The sequence below is a fragment of the Melanostigma gelatinosum genome (genome assembly GCF_949748355.1).
Source record: "Melanostigma gelatinosum genome assembly, chromosome: 3".
Lineage (NCBI taxonomy): Eukaryota > Metazoa > Chordata > Actinopteri > Perciformes > Zoarcidae > Melanostigma > Melanostigma gelatinosum.
The window spans coordinates 422775-440701 of NC_136636.1; the positions used below are offsets into that span (position 1 = coordinate 422775).

Consider the following 17927-nt stretch of genomic DNA (forward strand, 5'->3'; position numbering starts at 1 on the left):
GACTTGGTGAGATCGATGGCTGTCTCCTGCCAGCCGTTAATCAACATGGCGCCGCTGTGATGACGAGAGGGCGGGGCCACCACCGGGGGAGGCGCACTGCCGGAGCTCGTGGAGACGGCCGGGTGGCACGACGGTGCCGATTTCCCAGATAAAACCTTGGCAGTGGCGGCCTCATAGTCGAATGACCTCCGACCCCCCGCTCGTTTGAGCTCGGGGAGGTAAGGAGGAGCCACGAGTCTCTCCTGTAAGAGAGGCAAGGAGGTGAGGCGCCAAGCTCCGCGCCCACATGCGCCGCCTCGCGACATGTACTATCAGAGTGGACAGGGTGGGTGAGGGGTAAGACAAGAACGGGAGAGAGATGATGGCTTTGTTAAACATACATATGGACTGAGACACAACACAACGGCCTGGACCTGCACACATATCTATCGAAAGTCTGCTCTCTGGAAGCTGCTGTCTGCTGGTCCGGTCACCTCTGAGAGCTCTGATGGACTGGTCTCTGTTCTGAGGACTCTGATGGACTGGTCTCTGTTCTGAGGACTCTGATGGACTGGTCTCTGCTCTGAGGACTCTGATAGACTGGTCCCTGCTCTGAGGACTCTGATGGACTGGTCTCTGCTCTGAGGACTCTGATGGACTGGTCCCTGCTCTGAGGACTCTGCTGGACTGGTCTCTGCTCTGAGGACTCTGCTGGACTGGTCTCTGCTCTGAGGACTCTGATGGACTGGTCTCTGCTCTGAGGACTCTGATGGACTGGTCTCTGCTCTGAGGACTCTGATGGACTGGTCTCTGCTCTGAGGACTCTGATGGACTGGTCTCTGCTCTGAGGACTCTGATGGACTGGTCTCTGCTCTGAGGACTCTGATGGACTGGTCTCTGCTCTGAGGACTCTGATGCACTGGTCTCTGCTCTGAGGACTCTGATGGACTGGTCTCTGCTCTGAGGACGCTGATGGACTGGTCTCTGCTCTGAGGACTCTGATGGACTGGTCTCTGCTCTGAGGACTCTGATGGACTGGTCTCTGCTCTGAGGACTCTGATGGACTGGTCTCTGCTCTGAGGACTCTGATGGACTGGTCTCTGCTCTGAGGACTCTGATGACTGGTCTCTGCTCTGAGGACGCTGATGGACTGGTCTCTGCTCTGAGGACTCTGATGACTGGTCTCTGCTCTGAGGACTCTGATGGACTGGTCTCTGCTCTGAGGACGCTGATGGACTGGTCTCTGCTCTGAGGACTCTGATGGACTGGTCTCTGCTCTGAGGACTCTGATGGACTGGTCTCTGCTCTGAGGACGCTGATGGACTGGTCTCTGCTCTGAGGACTCTGATGGACTGGTCTCTGCTCTGAGGACTCTGATGGACTGGTCTCTGCTCTGAGGACTCTGATGGACTGGTCTCTGCTCTGAGGACGCTGATGGACTGGTCTCTGCTCTGAGGACTCTGATGGACTGGTCTCTGCTCTGAGGACTCTGATGACTGGTCTCTGCTCTGAGGACTCTGATGGACTGGTCTCTGCTCTGAGGACGCTGATGGACTGGTCTCTGCTCTGAGGACTCTGATGGACTGGTCCCTGCTTTGTGCTGCGTACCCTAACCCTCTATCTGTCTGACACCAACATGTATAATATTCACAGAACAGAGACAGAGAACTTTACAGAGGAGAAACAAAGCAATGTGAACTAGAGGTGTCCAGAGCTGCCTGAAGAAACTGGTCTACAGAAACATGATATAAAACATATATTTATATCATATCCTTGAATTATTTAGTGAACCTGTTCAGGCAAAGGTTACTACGAGGATGTGACATAAATTATGTATTTAATTTCTATTTTTAACTTATTCTAGTTGACTGAAGAAGCACAAACAGGACAAGTTGAAGTGATGATGCACTGAGTCCTTGTCAGTCTGTCAGGATTCTATTAGCATTATTATAATAATAATCATTATTTGTATACATTTCATCCAGACTATTCAGCTCAAAATGCTGTACATTTAAAAATGAATCAAAACAGAAAACCTTACTTTTACAAATAAAATAAATATAAGTTGTAAAAAGAAAGCATGCATTTTAAGTGTCATTTAAAGAATTTCAACAAATAACTTCGAGTCGCTTCACGCTGCGAGAGTAAACTCTCTCTGCTCTGTCCTGATTCTCCTGGACCTGTCTGCAGCGTTTGATACGGTGAACCACCAGATCCTCCTCTCCACCCTCGAGGGGATGGCGTCTCAGGCTCTGCACTCCTGTTTGCATCCTACCTGACAGGTCGGTCCTACCAGGTGACGTGGAGGGGGGCCGTGTCGGAACCACGCATGCTGACTCCGTAGTCAGCTTCTCTTACCATCGTTATGCCGATGACACCCAGCTGGTCTTGTCATTTCCTCCGATGACACTCAAGTGGAGGCATCGCTGCGTGCTTGGCTGACATCTCGAAGTGGATGATGACCCTCAAGCTCAACCTGGACAAAACCGAGCTGCTGTTCCTCCCGGGGAAGGGTTGCCCTCACAGAGACCCGTCCATCACCATTGATGTTACCGTGGTGACGCCAACTCGGACTGTGAGGAACCTGTGTGTGAGCCTGGACGACCAACTGTCGTTCTCAGCAAACATTGCATCGGTTACACGCTGCTGCAGATTCCTGCTCTACAGCATCAGGAGGATTCACTTCCTCACTGAGGAGACGGAGCAGGTGATCATCCAGGCTCTGGTCATCTCCCGTCTGGACTACTGCAGCTCACTACTTGCCGGAGCTCCGGCGTCGGCCATCAGACCTCTGGAGCTTGTCCAGAAAGCTGCAGCTCGCCTGGTGTTCAATCGCCCCAAGTTCTCCCACAACTTGCCTTCTCCGTTCTCTCCACTGGCTCCTGTAAGAGCATCCAGTGTGAGACTCTGGTGCTGGCCTACAGGGCAGTGAAGGGAACAGCTCCTTCCTATCTCCAGGCCGTGGTCAAGCCCTACACCCCCGCCCGACCTCTTCTCTCTGCTGCCTCGGGGCGATCGGTCGCCCCGTCGCTCAGAGGTCCCTGCTGCCGATCGACCCGGTCACGTCTGTTTCCTGTCCTGACCCCTCAGTGGTGGAATGAACTCCCCACTGACCTCAGGACAGCAGAGTCTCTGCCCATCTTTCATCAGGCTGAAGACTCACCTCTTCAAGAAGCACTACCCTGAGCCTTCACTCACCATTTACTTCTGCTCTGGTTTCTGCTCTTAGATTCTTGTTTAAAGGAGATGCACTGATGACTTCTGGTGACTAGTAGTTCTCTTGAATATGTTGAATACACTTATTGTCAGTCGCTTTGGATAAAAGCGTCTGCTACATGACTGTAATGTATGAGCACTATTAGCACGATTAGCATTATTATTAGTATAATTAGCATTATCATCACTACTAGCAATGCTAACTGGACACCACTGGTATGACTCATGGCGTGAGACAGTGGAGATACATGTGGACAGATGAAGATGCATAGATATGTAGAATAAAGGGGGTTAATACATCGGGTCGGTCACAGGGATGTTCTCACCTTAGGGAGTCTAGTGAGAGGGGGGGGGATGGAGAACCCCAGACCCGAGTTGGTCTGCTGGATCCGGGGCTGACTGGGGACGGAGCCGGAGAGGAAGCTGGCTCGGTGCTGCTGGTGGTGCTGGTGCTGGAGGTGCTGGGCTAAGCTGTTGGCCAGGCAGGAGTTGGCGACCATAGAGCCGGGAGAGTCGTACTGTTCACTGGATGAAGGCCACTTCCCCTTCAGGATGGCGTGGCAGATGCTGTCCAGACGGTTGATGATGACCCGGTCCTTCAGGGAGACACCACAGCAGATAATAACGTGAAGGGGTTTCTATGAGACAGCTTCAATGAATGAAGAGGAATGAACCTGGATGGACTCCAAATAACCAGCAGCTCCTTTACATCCTCTCTTTATAATGCAGGAGGATACGGTGGTCAGAAAATACAATATCTTTTGTGTGCATGTTGACAAAATATCAACCTTAAAACGTGAGTATTAATGGCCATACACCCTTTATGTATATCCTGTGCTACAAACACTTAACACAGTGCATCTGGGCTTTGTGCACAAATGTATGTTACAATTCTAATGCTACTGTGATGTCCATATCAAATAAAACTAGAAAATTCCTAAAGAAATTTTGACAGTGTGGCTTCTACTGCCCGAAGAAATCGCAATATATACACGCCAATGTTACCGGTGTGTTTATCAACATCACTAATGAGCTCATATAAACACCTGTGTGCTTGGGTGCATGCTGGTGATTGGAGCACCTGTGTGTTAGAGCTACTTAAGAGAGTGTGAACAGTGATTTTCAACAAAACGACCTGTCAAACATATGCCCTTCATACCAAAACCATGAGACTAATCAATAAAATATGGATACCGTGAGAAAGATAAGACTCTGCTGAACGCGCTGATGTGTGTTTATGTTTGTGGTGTTAATAATGTGAACTCAAGCAACAGACAAAACTGGTCCCGTCGCTTTCTTTGAGAAATGAGTGGTGAGATTTAACATGGAGTCTAATGGAGCAGTTGGTTGGAGTTCATGTCGCTCTGCGGCTCTTTGAGCCAAATGTGTAAGTCCGTTGGATTCCACATACATCTGTGTGCGACAGCACAACATTTCCAAGCTTTTTGGCCAAAATGGTGTTTCAAGAGTAAACATTGTGGGAGCTGGAGCAATTTGTTTGGAAAAATTACAGAATATTTTCCTGCTCCGCTCCACTCTGACGGTTATGCTCTCACTCTAGCTCTTAATGAGCTGCGCAATACACGCCCATTATAAAATACACGCCCATTATAACATACACACCCATCATAACATACACGCCCATTATAAAATACACGCCCATTATAAAATACACACCCATCATAACATACACACCCATTATAACATACACACCCGTTATAAAATACACGCCCATTATAAAATACACACCCGTTATAACATACACGCCCATTATAACATACACACCCATTATAACATACACACCCATTATAACATACACACCCATCATAACATACACACCCATCATAACATACACACCCATTATAACATACACACCCATTATAACATACACACCCGTTATAAAATACACGCCCGTTATAACATACACGCCCGTTATAACATACACACCCATTATAACATATACACCCATTATAACATACACACCCGTTATAAAATACACGCCCGTTATAAAATACACACCCGTTATAACATACACACCCATTATAACATACACACCCATTATAACATACACACCCATTATAACATACACACCCATTATAACATACACACCCATTATAACATACACACCCATCATAACATACACACCCATTATAACATACACACCCATTATAACATACACACCCGTTATAAAATACACGCCCGTTATAACATACACGCCCGTTATAACATACACACCCATTATAACATACACACCCATTATAACATACACACCCATTATAACATACACACCCGTTATAAAATACACGCCCATTATAAAATACACGCCCATCATAACATACACACCCATTATAACATACACACCCGTTATAAAATACACGCCCGTTATAACATACACGCCCGTTATAACATACACGCCCGTTATAACATACACGCCCATTATAAAATACACACCCATTATAAAATACACGCCCATTATAAAATACACACCCATTATAACATACACACCCATTATAAAATACACGCCCGTTATAACATACACGCCCATTATAAAATACACGCCCATTATAACATACACACCCGTTATAAAATACACGCCCGTTATAACATACACGCCCATTATAAAATACACACCCATTATAACATACACACCCATTATAAAATACACGCTCGTTATAAAATACACGCTCGTTATAACATACACGCCCATTATAAAATACACGCCCATTATAACATACACACCCGTTATAAAATACACGCCCGTTATAACATACACGCCCATTATAAAATACACGCCCATTATAACATACACACCCATTATAACATACACGCCCATTATAACATACACGCCCATTATAAAATACACGCCCATTATAAAATACACGCCCATTATAACATACACGCCCATTATAAAATACACGCCCATTATAACATACACACCCGTTATAAAATACACGCCCGTTATAACATACACGCCCATTATAAAATACACGCCCATTATAACATACACGCCCATTATAACATACATGCCCATTATAAAATACACGCCCATTATAACATACACGCCCATTATAACATACATGCCCATTATAAAATACACGCCCATTATAAAATACACGCCCATTATAACATACACGCCCATTATAAAATACACGCCCATTATAACATACACACCCGTTATAAAATACACGCCCGTTATAACATACACACCCATTATAAAATACACGCCCATTAGAACATACACACCCATTATAAAATACACACCCATTATAACATACACACCCATTATAAAATACACGCCCATTATAACATACACACCCATTATAAAATACACACCCATTATAACATACACACCCATTATAAAATACACGCCCATTATAACATACACACCCATTATAAAATACACACCCATTATAACATACACACCCATTATAAAATACACACCCATTATAACATACACACCCATTATAAAATACACACCCATTATAACATACACACCCATTATAAAATACACACCCATTATAACATACACACCCATTATAAAATACACACCCATTATAACATACACACCCATTATAAAATACACACCCATTATAACATGCACACCCATTATAAAATACACGCCCGTTATAACATACACACCCGTTATAAAATACACGCCCGTTATAACATACACACCCATTATAACATACACACCCATTATAACATACACGCCCATTATAACATACACACCCATTATAACATACACGCCCATTATAAAATACACACCCATTATAACATACACCCATTATAAAATACACGCCCATTATAACATACACACCCATTATAACATACACACCCATTATAACATACACACCCATTATAACATACACACCCATTATAACATACACGCCCATTATAAAATACACGCCCATTATAACATACACGCCCATTATAACATACACGCCCATTATAACATACACGCCCATTATAACACACACCCATTATAAAATACACACCCATTATAACATACACACCCATTATAAAATACACGCCCATTATAACATACACGCCCATTATAAAATACACACCCATTATAACATACACGCCCATTATAAAATACACGCCCATTATAACATACACGCCCATTATAACATACACGCCCATTATAACATACACGCCCATTATAACATACACGCCCATTATAACATACACGCCCATTATAAAATACACGCCCGTTATAACATACACGCCCGTTATAACATACACGCCCGTTATAAAATACACACTCATTATAACATACACACCCATTATAACATACACACCCATTATAAAATACACACCCATTGTAACATACACGCCCATTGTAACATACACACCCGTTATAACATACACACCCATTATAACATACACACCCATTATAAAATACACACCCGTTATAACATACACACCCATTATAACATATACACCCGTTATAACATACACACCCATTATAACATCTGAAACAGACACAAAATTCTCCTGACACTTAATCTGTGACTCCATGAAAACTGTGCTAGCTATCAAAATGTCCCTTTGGCTCAATAAAGTGCAGCGTTCTGTCTACGTTTTAAACTTTGAATCATGTTTCTACGTTAATGTACAGCGAGTCAATATGGGCCTCAAGTTAAGTGTTTTTAGCTCTCTTCACTCCGAAACCCCATTCAAGTGAATGGAGAAATTCTGCTCAGTTTTCGGGGATTTTCGGGAAAACCGCTTGGAGAATCTCTCCGAAAAATAGATAGCAAACTATTCCCGATCAGGCCGCACGTCTTGATGTATTTTTCACGCCGCTGTTGGCAACGCTGTGTGAGGAGAAGCGCACCAAACTCCATTTTGTACTGTTTTCCGGGATTTTCGGGAAAACCGCTGGGCGAATCTCTCCGAAAAATAGTTTCCGCGCTATTCCCGATCAGGCCGCACGTTTTGATGTATTTTGCACGCTGCTGTTGGCAACGCTGTGTGAGGAGAGGCGCGCCAAACTTTTGGATAAATCTGATGATTATTATGATTAAGCCCGGTGGATAATATTCAGTGTGCTGTGGCACAGCCAGTTTTACTGCCTTGTGCCACAGCACACTGAATAAACATAAACATAACATACTTCAGGAAACAGAGACTGGCCTTTAGCTCTTTGTAGTACGTCTTGTCGTAAAGAGGATTCACAGATAACCCGACATAGCTTATATCCTTCACAGTACCTTGGGCCACTCAGAGAAGGAGTACAGAGCTTTCTCCTGGAGCAGCTGGGCGATGGTCGGCTCTCTGGACTCATGGAGGCTGTCGGGAAGATCACACATGGACACAGGAGCTGCAAACCTGGGGCTGGAGTAACCTTCCACCACTGACACTGAGGAGGAGGAGGAGGAAGACGAGGAGGAAGACGAGGACGAAGGGGAAGAGGAGGAGCGAGGAGGAAGGGAAAGGGAAAGGGGAAGAGGAGGAGGAAGACGAGGACGAAGGGGAAGAGGAGGAGGAGGGAGGACGAAGGGGAAGAGGAGGAGGAGGGAAGAAGGGAAAGGGAAAGGGGAAGAGGAGGAGGAAGATGAAGGGGAAGAGGAAGACGAAGGGGAAGAGGAAGATGAAGGGGAAGAGGAGGAAGATGAAGAGGAAGGGGAAGAGGAGGAAGGGGAAGAAGAGGAAGGGGAAGAGGAGGAGGAAGGGGAAGAGGAAGAGGAGGAGGAAGAAGGGGAAGAGGAGGAGGAGGGAGGAGGAAGGGAAAGGGGAAGAGGAGGAGGAAGAGGAAGATGAAGGGGAAGAGGAAGACGAAGGGGAAGAGGAGGAAGAGGAAGATGAAGAAGAGGAAGGGGAAGAGGAGGAAGGGGAAGAAGAGGAAGACGAAGGGGAAGAGGAGGAGGAGGGAGGACGAAGGGGAAGAGGAGGAGGAGGGAGGAGGAAGGGAAAGGGGAAGAGGAGGAGGAAGATGAAGGGGAAGAGGAAGACGAAGGGGAAGAGGAGGAAGAGGAAGATGAAGAGGAGGAAGAGGAAGGGGAAGAGGAGGAAGGGGAAGAAGAGGAAGAGGAAGGGGAAGAGGAGGAGGAAGGGGAAGAGGAAGAGGAGGAGGAAGAAGGGGAAGAGGAGGAGGAAGGGGAAGAGGAGGAGGAAGAGGAGGAAGAGGGGGAGGAAGGGGAAGGGGAAGAGGAAGAGGAGGAGGAAGAAGGGGAAGAGGAGGAGGAAGGGGAAGAGGAGGAGGAAGAGGAGGAAGAGGGGGAGGAAGGGGAAGGGGAAGAGGAGGAAGAGGAGGAAGGGGAAGATGAAGGGGAAGAGGAGGAAGATGAAGAGGAGGAAGAGGAGGAAGGGGAAGAGGAAGAGGAGGAAGAGGAGGAAGATGAAGGGGAAGAGGAGGAAGAGGAAGGGGAAGAGGAGGAAGAGGAAGATGAAGAGGAGGAAGAGGAGGAAGGGGAAGAGGAAGACGAAGGGGAAGATGAAGGGGAAGAGGAGGAAGAGGAGGAAGAGGAAGGGGAAGAGGAGGAAGGGGAAGAAGAGGAAGAGGAGGAGGAAGAGGAAGAGGAAGAGGAGGAAGGGGAAGAGGAAGGGGAAGAAGAGGAGGAGGAAGGGGAAGAGGAAGAAGAGGAAGAGGAGGAAGGGGAAGAGGAGGAGGAGGAAGGGGAAGAGGAGGAAGAGGAGGAGGAAGGGGAAGACAAAAGGGAAGATGAAGAGGAGGAAGAGGAAGGGGAAGAGGAAGAGGAAGGGGAAGAGGAAGAGGAAGAGGAGGAAGGGGAAGAGGAAGATGAAGGGGAAGATGAAGGGGAAGAGGAGGGGGAAGAGGAGGAAGGGGAAGAAGAGGAAGAGGAGGAGGAAGGGGAAGAGGAGGAAGAGGAGGAGGAAGAAGAGGAAGAGGAGGAAGGGGAAGAGGAGGAGGAGGAGGAAGGGGAAGAGGAGGAAGAGGAGGAGGAAGGGGAAGAGGAAGGGGAAGGGGAAGAGGAAGACAAAAGGGAAGATGAAGAAGAGGAAGAAGAGGAAGATGAAGAGGAGGAAGAGGAAGGGGAAGAGGAAGAGGAAGGGGAAGAGGAAGAGGAGGAGGAAGGGGAAGAGGAGGAGGAAGAGGAAGATGAAGAGGAAGGGGAAGAAGAGGAAGAAGAGGAAGAGGAGGAAGAGGAAGGGGAAGAGGAAGGGGAAGATGAGGAAGAAGAGGAAGAGGAGGATGAGGAAGAGGAAGAAGATGAAGAGGAGGAAGGGGAAGAGGAAGAGGAGGAGGAAGGGGAAGATGAAGGGGAAGATGAAGAAGAGGAAGAGGAAGGGGAGGAAGAGCAGGAAGAGGAGGAAGGGGAAGATGAAGGGGAAGATGAAGATGAAGAAGATGAAGAGGAGGAAGAGGAAGGGGAAGAGGAAGAAGAGGAGGAAGGGGAAGCGGAAGGGGAGGAGGAAGAGGAAGATGAAGAAGAGGAAGCGGAGGAAGAGGAGGAAGATGAAGAGGAGGAAGATGAAGAAGAGGAAGGGGAAGATGAAGAGGAAGGGGAAGAGGAAGAAGAGGAAGGGGAAGATGAGGTAGAGGAAGAGGAGGAAGAGGAGGAAGGGGAAGAAGAAGATGAAGGGGAAGATGAAGAAGATGAAGAGGAGGAAGAGGAAGGGGAAGAGGAAGAGGAAGAAGGAGGAAGGGGAAGAGGAAGGGGAGGAGGAAGAGGAAGAGGAAGGGGAAGAGGAAGATGAAGAAGATGAAGAAGAGGAAGAGGAGGAAGATGAAGAGGAGGAAGATGAAGACGAAGGGGAAGATGAGGAGGAAGAGGAAGAGGAGGAAGAGGAGGAGGAAGGGGAAGAGGAGGAGGAAGAGGAGGAGGTACGTTCTGATCAGGTACGTTCTAAAGAGGCACTGCTCTAGCCGACAACAGAATAGATATGATGATTCATCAATAGATACATTAGCAATGAGACAATCATCAGCTGGAGCTCTCATATGAATCAACCTTGAAATACGGTTCTCACCTGGCGTACCTGGCCGCTCCTCCTTCACTTGGCCTTTCTCCACCAGACTCTCCAGCCCGTCGGCCTGCTCCAGCTTCGGGGTCAGGACTGTGCTGTCGGCCTCCAGCAGCTCTTGCTTCGTCTCAGCTTTGATCTCAGGGAAAGCTGAGAATTCCAGGTCCTCCGGCTTGTCCTCAGGCTTGATCTCAGAGCTGTCTGGGTAGGTGGAGAACTCGAAACCCTCCGGCTTGACTTCAGGCTTGATGGCAGTGTGAGGAAAGGCCGTTAAGTCCTCTGGCTCTGACTCGGCCTTAAGCTTAGCCCCGTCTGGATAAGGAGAAAACCTGAGAGTTACCGGTTTTGCTTCGGGTTTGATTTCGGCGCCATCCGAGTGGGCTGAAAACTGGAGGACTTCAGTGTTACGGTCTGAGCACTCAGCCTTCATGGGGGAGCTTAGATCTTCAGCTTTGGTCTCCAGGGTTTCTGGTTTGACAGGGTAGAGTAAATGCTCTGCTCTGGTCACCAGGGTTTCTGACTTGACCCGGTAGGAGAGGAACTTTCCATGTTTGAATTCAGAGCTGTCAGGGTAGACGTCCACAGCCGTCTCCGTCTTGGTCTCCTCCACCTTGACTGGCAGCTCCAGTTGCTGTGGTTTCTTCTCAGCGCCTCCGTCTGGTAACAGAGAGAACTTCAGACATGATGGCTTTAAGTCAACTCTGTCTGCAGGAAGAGTGGCGGCCTTTTTGAGTTCATCTTGCTCAAGCAGATCGTCTTTGTGGTCCTGATCGAGGGAGAACGTCAGGACTCTGTTCTTACAGTTCAGATCTTCAGCCACACCGTCATAGGCTTCCTGATCCATGGACTCTTCACCTTTGAGTCCAGCTCCGTTCTTTGCCTTTGATGCTACTGTCATGATGTCTAGATGTATCTCTGGTTCTTCCTCACAGGGTTGAACCACTGGAACGACCATAAGAGGAACTGGATCCACCTGCCCTTCGGAGATGTCGTCCACTTGATCTGCCAGATCTGTGCTGGCCTCTGGACCTTCCTCTCCAGCTGTGTTCCCCAGCAATGTGTCTGTGTCCAGAGAGTTTCCCATGGTCTCTTCCTCTACTGTCTGATACAGAATCAACCCAGCCACCTCCTCTCCGGGCTCTTCAATGGACTCGGGATACGCGAGGCCACCCTGCTGCTCCAGCTTCCCGAGGAACGAGTGAGCGTCTCGCGGTGACTCCTCTTTGTGCTCTGATTGGTCGAAGCCCCTCTGAAGGTCTTCTTCATCCTGGTCTCCAAGTCCAGGTTCTGGCACTATTCCGTCCATCTGGGGTACTTCCATGGTTGGATTCAGGACCCCCAAACATTGGTCTGAACCTGTGAGGATAAACCATGAGCTGGATTTAACCATGTGGAAGCAACGTTGAATTAATGCTGCAGTGTAGAAATGTGACGAAAGCATCTGTCAACTTATTGTGATGTACAAGTTCATCTCAGTGTCCCTGCATCAGGATCGAATCATCGACCACTGCTGGACGTTTCCAAAGCTTAACATTGTGGCTTCACGTAGTTTGCGAGTTAGCGAGCATGCTGAGACTAATAACCTCAAGACTTTCATTTAATACTTTCCTGTTGATTACTAAATATGGAACTCCCAAACAAAAACTCTATTATTTAGAGTGTGATTACATGTTCATCTGTGTCTTTAAGTGTTTATAAACATTCATCATCATAATTAAAGACGAAAGTAGAAAGAACAATGAAAAAATAAATGCCAGTTAAGTCAATATCCCTCTGATGAATACTCATCCATTCACAGTTTATGATGATAATTGTGACTGTAGGATGTTAGAGATTGTGACTTGAAGTCTTGTATTCTGTTGTTTCATTGGTTCCCTTCTGATGTCCCAGCAGCTCTTCTTTCCTGGAGCCACTTGTGTAACAGGAATTAGTTTTGGTGTTTTTGAACAAACCTCGGCCTGCGTCACAATCCTCTCCTCCCAGACTTTGTCCTCCTTCTTTCTCCACCTTCTGCTCCTCGCTCCTCCTTGACAGGTCTCCCACTTCTTCCTCCTTGTCATCAAACTGGAACCCAGCGCCTCCTTCCCGGCCTCCTCCTTCCGCCACAGGATTGGCCAGGCTCTCGGTGACATCGGAGTGGCCCAGCCTATCCTGCGGCTTGTGGGCGGTGATGTCAGACAGAGAGAGGGGGGGAGGGGGGACGTAGGGAGGAGGGGGGCTCACCGATAGGTCGGTTTGATCTGCGCTGGGTTCCTCGCTGACTCCGATGTCCTGAGAGCAGAAGACAAGAGGGTCAGAACGAGGTCGCGTGATCGTTTATTACTCAACAATGAGATTCATCGCGATTAATCGCATTGTTATGGCAAAGTTCAATAATGAATTCAAAAGTAGTGTATTGCGCACTTTTATTTAAAAAGTACTGCTGTATGAACAACAGTGCAATTAAAGCTGCGAGCAGCATTGACCGGGCCCTCGCAACTTCACGCACGTCGAGGGTCCTCGCAGGACTCTGGCCGTGCATTTCTGTGACCGTCTGCGTGCACGAGTGAGATATTTCCTGCGTCGACCAGCAGCGTAGCAAGATCATGTTGCCAGGTCTGAAGCCTCAAATGTTTTGAGTGTACCTCCGATGCAATCATCAATGTAAGCCTTTAAAGATCATGAAGAAGATGAATGTGTGTGAATGTGCTTCAGTGTTTGTAACATAACGCTGCGTTCACACCGGTCGCGTTGATTTTTTGACGCGCGTCGAGATTACATACAAAGTCTCTGCACAGACGCGATGAGACTGTCGCGCTGCGATTTTGCGATGGCGCGGCGCGTTGGACGCGTAATTGCAGTGCGGTGGACGCGGTGGACGTGTTGGACGCGGCAAAATCGGCAACGCGCGAGTTGAAATTTTTCAACTTCAGCGACATAATCACGTGACGCTGTGGCGCGATAGCCTATCAGCGTTGAGTTGCTCCCCCTGTCATCACTGGCTTCCTGCCGCTGTTGAATCAGGAAATAAATCCTGTAGCCGTCTGTGTTCACCCAGAGCGCTACGATACCTCATATCAACAGAGACCGGACCAAACTATGTGTATACATGTGTGTGTGTAAACCATACGGTACAAACAATGAACAGACGCTGCCGTATTTACGTCTACGTGACGTTATTGAGTGCTGGTGGAGCTGCTACGATGTTAGCATAGCCTAGCACCGATCCATCAGAGCTCCATTGAGAAGACCAGTAACCTACAAATCTGCATCATTACGTAGTTATTTCGGAGTCCCTTTTTGTCGGTTTATTGCCGTTGAATCACAGCCAAATCAGTTTATGTTGTGTTCCTACAGCTGTAGTAAACAGCGACCGGTGGCTTGCTAGACAGTGAATACAGCTCGATACAATCCACGGAGCTCCTCTGAACAATATTATGAACCAGACATGACGGCGTTTGGCATTCCGATGTTTGAGGGACTTCCACAACACGTACACAGCAGCAATTGTCCTTATTCCTTTCACGGTTGAAAGCGGAAAGAAATGGCGGCCAGGTGAACGGCTTCCAGGACGATAAACCACGCCCCCTCTCCGGCGCTACGAGATTTTGCGGCGTTTGGTATGAACACGACCGGCGGCGCGTTGGACGCGATTGTGCAGTGCTTCAAAAAATCAACGCGACCGGTGTGAACGCAGCATAACAGACTGTCAGTTTACTGGGATGGGTTCAACTCCCTGCAGTGTCCTGCTGATTGTATTTGGACTTAAATCAACGTTAACAGAACAGTCGTGCCATTTGCTGTTACTTGAACACTTTAATTTAACACTGTTTTCATTTGAAGTTCTTCTGTAACTTTAGATTGTAGTGTGAAGCATTCATTGTGATGTTTAACCTGATTGTCATGAAGAATCTCTGGACAGATCATTTATACTGATGCCACTGACATGGTTTGAGAATGACTGTTATCTAACGTTTGCTCTCCAAGCATCTTAGTTTGCACACCTTTAGATCAGAGAAGTATTTTTCTCATGCTGTGCCCACAAACCCTTTCAATAAGTTCAGTGTTTGGGCCGCTGTAATCATAGAATCCTGCTTCCGTCCGTGCTTATCAGTAGGTGGCGCTATGACTATGAGTGAAACTTGACATCAGCTTGTCAAGTTGGGGACAGTTTTGACAAAGTACAGTCGAGTTACAACAGCTTGATGGATGATGGCGAGCCATGTAAAATGGACGTCACACCATATCCACGTCGTTCGATCAAACCTCAAGCTTTTAGTAACTTTTAATCACTAAAGTCTTTAGATTGTTCTGACCAAATTCTAAGGTGATCGGATTAATTCCCTAGGAGGAGTTCGTAGTACAGCACCTGGAAATGGAAAAAAAACACGAGAAATTCATATAAAATTCAAAATGGTTCACTTCCGCTTTGGGTTTGGAGCATGGTCCCCTGAGACTTTTTTTCAAGTCTACATGTGATACATCTGCTTACCAAATTTTATACATCTAGGTGAAACGTACTGCGAGGGCTGCATCGTCTAAATATTGTAGGGGGCGCTATTGAGCCAATTTGCCACTCTGAAGTATTAACATCACATCAGATAACTACGTTCAGGATTTTAAATGTGTGTGACAAGTTTGATTATGTTTTGAGCATTATTAGCCCATCAAAAACCCCTTTGTTTTTCATGACGAAGAATACGTCGCCATGGCAACGGCCTTTCACGAAACAACAAGCTTTGAGTAACTTTTCAACACAAAGGTCTTTCGATTGTAATGACCAAATTTGAAGTTGATTCGATTATTTCCCTAGGAGGAGTTCGTTAAAGTGCAGCGCCTGGAAATGACAAAAACGACACTAGAATTCAAAATGGCTGACTTCCGGTTGGGTTTAGAGCTCATTTTCACTCCGGGCCACATCAGCATCACGGTCGCCCACAAAGGGCCGGTTGTAAATGTAACTACTCGCGACATATTGTGAAATAACTCTCTGCATTCACAGTTTAAAGTAGTCTTCAATGTACTCACAATACATTTCCATGTCAAATGTACAGTAACCAGCCAAAGAGCTGCTTCTATGACTGTTTAAATCTCATCATTTTGACTTTCTATCTCAGAATTATGACTTTCTATCTCAGAATTATGACTTTCTATCTCATAACTTCGACTTTCTATCTCATAATTTCTACTATGGGGATATTTTTATGATCAAGTCAAATTTTCTTTTTAAAAAGAGATTTTTTACTTTTTTTTTTTTTGCTGGTGGATTCACGGGCCACATAAAATGAGGTTGGGGGCCGGGACTTTGAGACCCCTGGTTTAGAGCATGGCCCAAAAAAAAGACTTTTTTTAAAGTCCAAATGTGATACATTTTATACATTTATGTGAAACGCACTGCGAGGGCAACAGTGTTGTGGAACCTTTGTTCTGTGTATTGTCAGTGTTGTGGAACCCTTGTTCTGTGTATTATCAGTGTCGTAGAACCCTTGTTCTGTGTATTATCAGTGTTGTGGAACCCTTGTTCTGTGTATTGTCAGTGTTGTGGAACCCTTGTTCTGTGTATTATCAGTGTCGTAGAACCCTTGTTCTGTGTATTATCAGTGTTGTGGAACCCTTGTTCTGTGTATTATCAGTGTTGTGGAACCTTTGATCTGTGTATTATCAGTGTCGTGGAACCTTTGATCTGTGTATTATCAGTGTTGTGGAACCTTTGTTCTGTGTATTATCAGTGTCGTGGAACCTTTGATCTGTGTATTATCAGTGTTGTGGAACCTTTGTTCTGTGTATTATCAGTGTCGTGGAACCTTTGATCTGTGTATTATCAGTGTTGTGGAACCTTTGTTCTGTGTATTATCAGTGTCGTGGAACCTTTGATCTGTGTATTATCAGTGTTGTGGAACCCTTGTTCTGTGTATTACCATCAGAGTCGTGGAATCTTTGTTCTGTGTATTATCAGTCTTGTGGAACCTTTGTTCTGTGTATTATCAGTTTTGTGGAACCCTTGTTCTGTGTATTATCAGTGTTGTGGACCCTTTGTTCTGTGTATTATCAGTGTTGTGGAACCCTTGTTCTGTGTATTATCAGTGTTGTGGAACCTTTGTTCTGTGTATTATCGGTGTCGTGGAACCTTTATTCTGTGTATTATTAGTGTCATAGAACCTTTGTTCTGTGTATCATCAGTGTTGTGGAACCCTTGTTCTGTGTGTTATCAGTGTCGTGGAACCTTTGTTCTGTGTATTATCAGTGTTGTGGAACCCTTGTTCTGTGTATTACCATCAGTATTGTGGAACCCTTGTTCTGTGTGTTATCAGTGTCGTGGAACCTTTGTTCTGTGTATTATCAGTGTTGTGGAACCCTTGTTCTGTGTATTACCATCAGTATTGTGGAACCTTTGTTCTGTGTATTATCAGTGTTGTGGAACCTTTGTTCTGTGTATTATCAGTGTTGTGGAACCCTTGTTCTGTGTCTTATCAGTGTCGTGGAACCTTTGTTCTGTGTATTATCAGTGCTGTGGAACCCTTGTTCTGTGTATTACCATCAGTGTTGTGGAAACTTTGTTCTGTGTATTATCAGTGCCGCGGAACCTTTGTTCTGTGTATTATCAGTGTTGCGGAACCCTTGTTCTGTGTATTGTCAGTGTTGTGGAACCCTTGTTCTGTATATTATCAGTGTCGTTGAACCCTTGTTCTGTGTATTATCAGTGTTGTGGAACCCTTGTTCTGTGTATTATCAGTGTTGTGGAACCCTTGTTCTGTGTATTATCAGTGTCGTGGAACCCTTGTTCTGTGTATTATCAGTGTCGTGGAACCTTTGATCTGTGT

At 46.3% G+C, this 17927-nt stretch overlaps 1 protein-coding gene across 2 annotated transcripts in view; it reads right to left on the reverse strand.

Annotated features, from left to right (window-relative positions):
* The window catches only part of chd6 (chromodomain helicase DNA binding protein 6), an 85801-nt gene that overhangs the window by 12585 nt on the left and 55289 nt on the right, over nt 1-17927 (reverse strand). For both annotated transcript variants that reach the window (XM_079265830.1, XM_079265831.1), the window contains exons 37-41: nt 13080-13398; nt 11134-12483; nt 8412-8560; nt 3522-3791; nt 1-308 (exon numbers count right to left, since the gene is read on the reverse strand). The exon at nt 1-308 is cut by the window's left edge and continues 292 nt beyond it. In XM_079265830.1, coding sequence (XP_079121956.1) covers nt 1-308; nt 3522-3791; nt 8412-8560; nt 11134-12483; nt 13080-13398 — 2396 coding nt within the window. The remainder of the gene's footprint in view (nt 309-3521; nt 3792-8411; nt 8561-11133; nt 12484-13079; nt 13399-17927) is intronic.